At 51.2% G+C, this 9,876-nt stretch overlaps 1 protein-coding gene across 2 annotated transcripts; it reads right to left on the bottom strand.

Annotated features, from left to right (window-relative positions):
- Nucleotides 1-3,452: 3,452 nt before the first annotated feature.
- On the bottom strand, nt 3,453-9,606 carry BCL2L12 (BCL2 like 12). Of its 2 annotated transcripts, none has more exons than XM_079723024.1 (7): nt 9,337-9,606; nt 8,320-8,434; nt 7,961-8,103; nt 6,799-6,885; nt 6,620-6,711; nt 5,500-5,787; nt 3,453-3,626 (listed from the first exon to the last, which is right to left on the bottom strand). In XM_079723024.1, the coding sequence occupies exons 1-7, from the start codon at nt 9,440-9,442 to the stop codon at nt 3,576-3,578; spliced, it is 882 nt and encodes a 293-aa protein (XP_079579150.1). In that variant the 5' UTR covers nt 9,443-9,606; the 3' UTR covers nt 3,453-3,575. The 2 variants fall into 2 exon arrangements, with proteins under 2 accessions (XP_079579150.1, XP_079579151.1); XM_079723025.1 differs by lacking the exon at nt 9,337-9,606 and adding an exon at nt 9,113-9,166.
- Between the last annotated feature and the right edge of the window lie 270 nt (nt 9,607-9,876).

Here is a 9,876-nt window from a genome sequence, read left to right as displayed (position 1 = left end):
AATAACCTAATGTCATTGGGTACAGAGTACAGGGGAGAAGTCTGAGCTGGAGACAAAACTGGGGGAGTCATCAGAGTCAAATTCTGCATTTTCCAAGATGGCAGCCACATGGGACAACTGAGCAATGGACCATGGCAAGTCTCAACTGAGATTTGCTATGGCTGTAGAACACACACCAGATTCTGAAGACTTCACGTAAAAAAAGAATCTATAACATATCATAAATATTTTTTATATTGATTACATGTTGAAATGATTCTATTTTGGATAAATGGGGTAAATTGTTATTGTTAAAATTAATTTACCTGTTACTTTTTACTTTGCTTTAATGGGGCTACTAGTGTATTCTAAATAACACATGTGGTTCATATTATATTTCTATTGGCCACTGCTGCACTAGGTCACGGAATGGACAAGATCACCAGGGAGTTGGTGTGATTAGAAGTGTGGTTAGAGGGACTCCCCTGGCAGTCCAGTGGTAAAGAATCCGCCTTCCAATGCAGGGGATGCAGGTTCGATCCCTGGTTGGGGAACTAAGATCCCACATGCTGTGGGGCAACTAAGCCCGCGCGCCTCAACTAGAGAGCCCACATGCCACAAAACTACAGAGCCCACGCTCTCTGGAGCCTGCGTGCCACACCTACAGAGAGAAAACACACACGCTGCAACTAGAGAGAAGCCCGCGCACTGCAATGAAGATCCCACATGCCACAACTAAGACCCAATGCAGCCAAAAATTAAAAAAATAAAATAAAATAAAAGAAGTGTGGCTAGAAGACCTGAGTCAAACTGGAGAGTCAAGTGTCCACGAGCTGTGATGGTAGAAACTTACATCTCTCGCTAAACTGGAACTCAGTCCTTCCTTCAACTGAGAATTTGGGCAACACATCAAAATAGGATTAGCTCCTGTGCCTGGTTCCGCAATATAAATCACAGAGATTTGCATGTCACATGACAGTTGCTGTAGATACTCCTGTGGTGAGGATTCTAAGATGGCCCCCATGATCTCTGCCCCCTGGTGTTACATACCAAGGAGTAGGTTGGGTTATATGACAAAGGAGATGGATGTCACTCCCTTGATTAGGTGACCTTATATGGCAAGGGTGAAGGGAGTTTTTGGATGACATTAAGGCTTCAAATTGGTTAATTCTTTTAATTACTTAATTAATTAATTTATTTATTTAGCTGTGCCGGGTCTTAGTTGCAGCATTCGGGATCTAGTTCCCTGACCAGGGATCGAACCTGAGCCCCCTGCATTGGGAGAGCAGAGTCTTAACCGCTGGACCACCCGGGAAGTCCCTCAAACTGGTTAATTTTAAATTCATCAAAAGGGAGATTTTCCTGGGTGGGCCTGACTTAATCAGGTGAGGCCACACTGATTGTCCTGCTAAAACCACGTGCCCTGGGAAGAGGCCCCCGAGCCTCAGATGAGATTGAAGCTGAAACCTTGATAGCAGCATAGTCACATCCTGAGCCAAGCACCCCGCTAAGCTGCACCTGCGCCCCTGACCCAGAGAAACTGAGATTAGTGTGTTATTATAAGCCACGAAATTTATATGACTTGTTACGGTAATAACTAATCTGCCTCCAAATGTCATTCCTGTTCTATTTAGAAATCATGGTTATGAGACCCACCCTAGGTGTTTTTAATGAATGTGTTAATGAAGAGGCATGCCTATTATTATTATTATTATTTTAAAATTTATTTATTTTATTTATTTTTGGCTGCATTGGGTCTTCATTGCAGTGTGTGGGCTTCTCACTGTGGTGGCTTCTCTTGTTGCGGAGCACGGGCTCTAGGCACACAGCCTTCAGTAGTTGTGGCATGCGGGCTCAGTAGTTGTGGCTCGCAGGCTCTAGAGCACAGGCTCAGTAGTTGTGGCGCACGGGCTTAGTTGCTCTGCGGCATGTGGGATCTTCCCGGACAAGGGCCCGAACCTGTGTCCCCTGCATTGTCAGGCGGATTCTTAACCACTGCGCCACCAAGCCCGGCATGCCTATTATTAGGCCACTAATTTTTATATTAATCTTGAAAGCTTTGGGACTTCCCTGGTGGCACAGTGGTTAAGAGGCCATGTTCCCAATGCAGGGGCCTGGCTTTGATCCCTGGTCAGGGAAAGAGATCCCAGATGCATGCCGCAACTAAGAGTTCGCATGCCACAACTAAGGGGCCTGCGTGCCGCAACTAAGGAGCCCGCCTGCCACACTACAGACCCGGCACAACCAAATAAAATAAATTAATATTTTAAAAAAAATCTTGAAAGTTTTATTTCCACATACACTCGATTCTTATTATTTGTGCTAGTTACGTCCTATAAAGTCGCTGTGAACACTGAACTGGCAAACACCGAGCCATTGATCCTGGGGGAGATACAGAGTCAGGCTCCCACGAGCATCTTGTCACAACACTTTTGCCAACCCATCAACATATAATCAGGTTTTCTGTGTGTTTTCTGTTTAAAGACACGTTATTTAATATAGAATTGGTCCATTCACAGTGATCTCACAGCCAACAGCAGTGTAACAAAAATTATCTACAACGAAGCTTGTCTAATTGAGGCACATCGCAGCCTTCGTGCACTTAGGAACGCTAGCCAGCACTCCAACGCTACGCTTGGGGCCCTTTTAAACAGCGAAATCACCACAAAAAAGCACAGAAATGTGAAAAATGTGGCACTAAATAGACTGCAGAAAGGACGCTTGTATACAGCGTGAGAGCTGAAACAAGAAGGCGCAGTTGCCTCGCCTGATCTGAGCTGAAAGGTGCCCATCGAGCGAGTCAGATCCTTTGCTGCTCTGAACACAAGCACGCCTGCCAACAACTGCGAAAGCACGTGAGTATTAGTTTGTGGACTACAAATAAATGTCCGCGAGTAGGCGAATTCGAAAAATACAGAATCCGCGAATACTGAGGCTCGACTGTAATTGGCTTCCTTTGTGATCCTGTGCGTTTCACTTTAGGCATTTACAAACCTAATTCGGTGAAGGGGGTGATAGCCCTAAAAAGGTGACAAATTTCTGGCAGACAGGCAGATGAGGAGAAACCAGCAAAAAAGGCTCAGAAGGAGCTGTGTGAAGAGAAAAATGAGAAGAGGGTGGTGTTCTGGATGTCTTGTGAAGAAAGATCATAGCTTTCTTCTGGAAATAGCTAGAAAGACTCCAGGACTATCAACACAGGATTAGCTGGAATAAATAAATCATGCAATAGGGGGAAAATATAATTAGCTGGAATCATATTTACAGGTATCCTGAAATATGCTGTATATTTAGGTGACAGGTGCTTGTAGGTGCCCCAAATAAGTATTTCTAGAATGAATGAATTGGTTCTTTCCTCAATTTATAAACCAGAGAGGTCTCCGAACCAAATCTCCTCTACTTAGAACTTTAGTTCTTGAGTGAAAGGACAAATCATTAAATACTTTAAAAAGTTTTTAATGTCAAAACATTTTCAACTTTTTTTTTGGCAAGAACAGAGAGGGTGGGCACCACCCCACAGCCCTGAGTGGAATAGGAAGGCTTGGAAAAAGAGGGCAGGGACATGAGGTCCAATCTTGTAGCAGCTTCTGAGGAAAAGCTCAGTCCAGGGGTAAGTTCAAGTCCACAGGTGAAACTGCCAGGATGCCCCCCTGGAAGGGAAAAGTGGCAGAGCCCCATGAGCAGAGAGGCATCCTCCACTCACAGCAGCATCCACACCAGCCCAGTGAGAGCAGAGACGGGGAAGGCAAGGAACCAGAGAGGGGGAGGGGAAAGAGACCCAGGGAGAGGTGGACAGGGATGAGGGATGGAGACCCCAAGAAAGGCTCAGAGACTTGGGGTGGATGGGAACAGAGTCCTAGAAGGGGCGGGGGGAGACAGAGCCCCAGAGGGGGTGGACAGAGACTCAAAGAAGGGGAACAAACAGGGTCCTGGAACTTTAATGATAAAGAGCCCTGGCTTTGTGTTAAAGCCCTAATTCCAATCCCCCACCCTGCATAAGGGACTTTCCCTCAGTCTCCATAAAACCAGGATAATAATCGAATCCCATAAGGTTGTTGTGGGATTTTAATGGGATCATTCTACTAAAGGACTTGGCTGAGTACCTGGCCAAGCTTACCTGTTATCATTCCTTAACAAATAAAATGATTTTACAAATAAACCAGCTTCTGCTCTGAGCTACAGACACTAATATCGACTGTCCCGTCATATCTTGCTTTGAGGTCTCAGGGGTCTCTCTCCCTTAACTGGACCACCTCCAATCACCTCTGCCTCTTCCCCAAACCTGCTCCCCACCTTCGCCTCCACTCTGCTCTTTCTGGTCCCAGAGGACATCAGATGTAGCCCTGCAGCTGCTCAGGCCAGCATCTTTGGCATCATCCTTGACTCCTGTCTCCCATCCACTCCATGAGCAAAATCTGTCAGGTCTACCTCCAAATTAAATCCAAAATTCTCTACTACCCCGACCCTGGTCTGATCCACCCTAACCTTCTCCCTGGACCAGCCCAGTCACCCCCTTGGGTCTTTGCCCGCTACAGTATTTGCCCCCCTACAGTATTCTCCATACGGCCGCCAGAGGGCACCTGTAACCCCCAAGACAGCTCGCATCCATCTACTCTGAGCCCTCCTAGGACTCCTGGCTCACTGAGTCAAAGTGCAAGTTCTTACCTTGACCACAAGGCCTAAAGCCTTGCATGATCTGGCCGCCCCTCCTGCTTTCATCTCCCACCCTCTCCCCCTCACTCACCCTGCTCCAGCCCTACTGGCTGTCTCTCTGCTCCTCAAACGCACCTAGCCAGCTCCTGCCAGTCTATGAAGCAATGCTTACATTCTGAGAGCCTGGCAGTGATGAGGTAGGTAAGTGAGATGGTGCCCACTGAGCGGCGTGAGACTGGTATCCAGGGAGACGGGGACAGCTGCCTAGGTCACACAGCCAGTACAGAGGAGCTTAATCCAGCTCTGAGCCCAGCACTGGAGTTAAAGCGGTGAGCAAGCAAGGTAAGGCGGGATGGTGTGGAGGTGGCTGCGATTTTACATGGGGATCAGGGAGGGGCTCGCTGAGAGTGATACCTGAGCAGAGCGGCAGAGGAAGCAAGGCAGGGGGATACCAGGCAAAGGGCATTCCCGCAGGCAGTGCTGCACAGGCAGACAGTCACCAGATAATCACATAAATGTCAAGTACTTACAAGGATGATCCCATTTTAATCCTCACAATAACCCTTTGAGGTAGGTATACAATTCTCCTCCTTTTACGGATGAGGAAACTTGTTTCTAGCTCATAACTGTTAGTGTATACCAGAGTGGTTTAAGCTGGGCATAGCATCTGCACTGATCACTACAGTGCCTCGTGTACATTAGGTGCTCAATAAACACAGAACGGATGAATGGTGGAGCTGGGAGAACATCCGTGATGTCTGAAAGGAAGCCTAAGAGCCTCCCCGCCCACCCGCCCACCCCCAATACACACACATACAATTACAATTACAGTTAGGTAAAGGGAAGCCCAGAGAGGCTTTAGAGGCTTACCCAGCCCCCGTGGGCCTGGATCCAGGGCGCAAAGCTGTGCACGTGCTCTACGCTGAGACCGGCCAGGGTGCCCCCCAGCCTGGCCACGCGCCGGCTCAGCTCCATGGCCAGGGCCAGACGGGCCAGAGGCTCCGGGGAAGGCGGTGGGGGCCCGGGGCACGGCAGCGAGGGGCGTGCTTGGCTTGGGCGAGGGTTGCCCTCCCGGCTAGAGAAGAGCTCCACTAGGCGGCTGAAGGAACCGGCGGAGAGGCGGGCCAGCTTGCGCCGCAGGGCGGGGTCTGAGGCCAGCTGTGGGGCGGGGAGGGGGAAGAGGCAGGGTCTGCCTCAGTCACACCCTCGCAGCCAGCCAATGGGAGGCTGGGAGGCGTGGCTTCAAGCGAGCTCTAGATACAACTGACGCCCTAAGCCACGCCCCTATCCAGCACATCTGCCAATCACAAACGAGACTATATGATCTCGGCCAAACTACTCACAGCAAGATGGCCTAGAAGGGGAGAAGCCAAGCCACGCCCCTGCCAAGGCCTCGACAGCCAATCGGACCAAGCCCTGTATTAGCTGTGTTCTAGCATGCTAACATTCTAGCCACGCCCCTGTGGGCTTCCCGAAGGCCAAGCCAGTGACTACGGCAACCTTGCCTTCTACCAGACAATGAATATTATAAGGCCATACACTTTACCCAAGCTCCTGACCCAACCTGATTCCAGGACAGAGTCACAAGCCACACTCCCTCCGGCAGTCCATTTGCCCCATGTTCTAATCAACGTCCCCATATAGTCAATCAGGGCTTCAGATTTTAGACAGCTGTCTTCAAGCTACCCCCTCCTCCCTTTCCCATCACCATACATTCCCTTACCGCCTCACCTCGTCCAATCTCCTTCCTAGAACAGTTTCTGGTGGCCACACCCCTCTGCCTTCAGGCCACGCCCCTTTGACGATCAAAGAAGTCACTAATTTAAAGTATTGCCCTGGCTTACCTGTCACTCACCCCTTCACTGAAGCCTTGTCCCACTTTCTCCCCACCTGACCATCCAATGAGAATGCAGATCCAGCTTCAGGTCCCAGTGCGGAACCATGCCGCACCTCCTATCCTAGCTAAGGGATGGAACAGACCACCCATCACCTTCTGGTTGATGACTTCTGCCTCTTCCTCAAGCAAGGCCACCAGCTTTCGCAGCAGGGCTTCCTTCTCTGTGGGTGCGTGACCCTGTAATTCTGGGGGGCAGAAGAGAATGTGGCTGGGGGCAGAACCCTGGCGACCCTTCTACCCTCATCCTTCTCCAGGGCCCTTCTGCACCTCACCTGGGCTAGGTGGGGATTTCAGTTGCTCTTGGACCAGCTGTTCCAGCCGCTGGGCCACCAGGGCATAGAAATCTGGAGTAGCTGGGCCTGGGATGAAAAGAGCCAATGATGGATCTTCAGGACATAAGGAACTTAGGGATTCTCTCCTCCCAACCACCTTGCCAGCTAGCAATGATTTCCATTTCAGAATGGGATAAATTGAGGCCCAGTGAGCAAACTTGGTAAAAGACCCTTTTACTTTTCCCCAAATTGGACTTCGAAAGTTTGAGCCCAACTGGACCTTGAAGATTATCCCATCTAAGGAAGGCAAACACATGGCACTCCAGCTATTACCACTCTATCCCTTGCCCATTTCAGGCAACAACTCATCACAGAACTCTTCTCCCCAGCTGTGAAATCCTCTCCAAGCGAGCACTCTCAGTAGCCATTGCTTGTCCATCCAGTATCACATATGAGAAGAAACCTACTGGTCACTCTTGATCAAGTCCAGTATCCACACACCCTCCCCCATTCCTACTTTGCTACTGGAGAAAAGGATTCATGTAACCAAAACAGCCAGGGAACTGTGACTGGAAATCAGGTTTCCTGCCTCCCTATTGGGGGTACTGGTGTCTACAAAAGTCTTAGGGGCAAGGAAGCATGTGTGGAAAGAGAGATAACAAATAGAAAGACACCAAAACGAAGTGAGAGAGTGGCATGGACATATATACACTACCAAATGTAAAACAGATAGCTAGTGGGAAGCAGCCGCATAGCACAGGGAGATCAGCTCGGTGCTTTGTGTCCACCTAGAGGGGTGGGATAGGGAGGGTGGGAGGGAGACGCAAGAGGGAGGGGATATGGGGATATATGTATATGTATAGCTGATTCACTTTGTTATACAGCAGAAACTAACACACGATTGTAAAGCAATTATACTCCAATAAAGATGTTAAAAAAAAAAAAAAAGGAAAGAAGGAAAGAAAGGCACCAAAAGCCCTCCTGAAGGCTGCTCACAGAATTGACAGATAGTAAACCAACTGGGGGTCAGGGGTGAGGGTAGGTGCTGGAGATCCCCCACAGCTACCCCCTTAGCTGAGTGGTCTTGAACTAGTTCCTTATCCTCTCTATGCTTTAAGAATCAAAGCTGCCAGTTCTTGGGTGATCGAGGGAAATCTCTTACCAGGCTCTGAACCATAGCATGGCTGGAGAGGCAGGGAGCAAGGCCGAGGGGACTCAGGGGGAACTGCTCCTCGCCGCAGGGAGCAGGGAAGACATCTTCGAAGGCGGCTCAGGAAGTCTGTTGGCTCCTCTTGGGCAGGGCTCCTGGGGAAGGGGACCTCAGAGAGTGACCCCAAAGACCCTTTGCAAGCAGTCCCTTTGTCCTCCCACTGAGGGCCTTTCCCTGCAACCCCCAGGACAAGGAGTGGAGCCAGATATAAAGAGCGGGGGGAAAGGAGACAGACTGAGTCCAGGAGCAAGGGTTGGAGAGGGGCCCGGCACAAATGCCGTTCCCTGAGGGAGGAGGGCAACTCCTCTTACCTGGGTGGGGTCGGAATGGGAGACCCCGCAGCCTCACCCCGCCTTAGGAAGGCAGCTAGGACTCTCAGCGTGTCCTCTCGGAGCCCCAGCTCTTCCGAGCCTGCCATGGGGGCACCTGTGAGAGAGGGAGCTGGAGGATGCGCTCCAGGGTTCAGCGGGAAGTAGAGGCTGGGGACCCAAATTCCTAGTCCCCGAATGAGGAGGGAGCCAGGACTTGTGAGTCCCCACAGAGGGAAGGGGCTGAGGGTCTGCATTCCCAGGTCCTTTACGGGAGTTGGGGGTCTGGGGGCCCAGACGCTTAAGTCTCCAGATGCAGAAGAGGGATGAGGAGGAAGACACCTTGATCCTGGGAGAGGAGAAGGCTGGGGATCCAGATTCTTGGGTCTAAGGGAGGAGGGGCTGGGGGCCTGGACTCTTGAGTTTTCGGAGAAGGGGGCTGGGGGTGTGAACTCTTGAGTCTAAGAGAGAAGGGGGCGGGGGCCTCAGACTTCTGAGTCCCCGAGGGAGAAGGGGGCTTGGAGACTTCTTGATTCTGAAGGTATATGCCAAGCTGCTCACGTCCGTAGAGAGCCGAGAACTACCAATCCCAGCAGGCTTTATAGCAAACATTCCCCTCCGTCCGCTACTGGTTCGCCGCGCAGCCTGCTGGGAGGGGTAGTTCCACTCTCTGAGGCTAGAATTTGGGGGACCCAGGACACTCGCATGTCGGAGAAGCGGGACTGAGTTGCTCCCTCCTGGATCCAGGCTCCCTCTACTTTCCTCCTCACCTAGCCCTCGCTAACGTCTCGCTCACCTGGTCCCGGGCCCCGCCGCCGCCACCTCCTCCACTGAACTTCTATAAACTTTCTTTTCTTAGTTCAACTTTCCCGCGCCTGCGCACTGGGTCGGGTTGGTGACGGCCCAAACGTAGAGGGGAGGAGCGTTGGGTCCCGCCTAATTTGCATGTGACGTTCCCAGCATGCCCGCGGTCGGAAGGCCTAAAAAGGGCATGGGGTTGGGGGCGACGCCCGCCCTTACCGAGCAGCCTTTTTTTTTTTTTTTTTTGGCGGTACGAGGGTCTCTCACTGTTGGGGTCTCTCCCGTTGCGGAGCACAGGCTCTGGACGCGCACGCCCAGCGGCCATGGCTCACGGGCCCAGCCGCTCCGCGGCATGTGGGATCCTCCCGGACCGGGGCACGAACCCGTGTCCCCTGCATCGCCAGGCGGACTCTCAACCACTGCGCCACCAGGGAAGCCCCCCGAGCAATCTCTTTCGTTTTGGAGTCACCCAAACGACGGTGAAGTCGTTTTTATTTCAGGAAATCGATAGAAAAGGAAGCCCCACCTCTAAAGCTCAGCTGACCGGAAGTGGGGTGTGCAGCTGAGTTCGAGAGGTACGAGACCCCAAAGACAGGCGTGGCTGGAGCACTCTGCGCGCCCCAACCGACCACATAGGAAACGTAGGTAATTGGGGAGTAGGTGGCGTCCAGAGGTGAGGAATCGGAGAAAGGATGTGTCTACCCTGACAGTGGAGAAGGGCGGTTGTGTAGTCTGGGGGAAAGTGAAGCAAAAAAGATA

The sequence above is a fragment of the Hyperoodon ampullatus genome, assembly GCF_949752795.1.
Source record: "Hyperoodon ampullatus genome assembly, chromosome: 18".
NCBI lineage: Eukaryota > Metazoa > Chordata > Mammalia > Artiodactyla > Ziphiidae > Hyperoodon > Hyperoodon ampullatus.
The sequence above is the reverse complement of the archived record's forward strand: the minus strand, read 5'-3'. Positions and strand labels throughout refer to the sequence as shown.

What these genes read in the sequence shown, in the direction of transcription:
- BCL2L12 (XM_079723024.1), bottom strand. Translation starts at nt 9,442, where the DNA reads ATGGCCGCTGGGCGTGCGCGTCCAGAGCCTGTGCTCCGCAACGGGAGA. An exon ending in GAAATCCCCACCTAGCCCAG is followed by an intron (nt 6,712 to 6,798) that starts GTGAGGTGCAGA and finishes TCTGCCCCCCAG; the next exon opens with AATTACAGGGTCACGCACCC. An exon ending in CAGAAGTCATCAACCAGAAG is followed by an intron (nt 5,788 to 6,619) that starts GTGATGGGTGGT and finishes CCCGCCCCACAG; the next exon opens with CTGGCCTCAGACCCCGCCCT.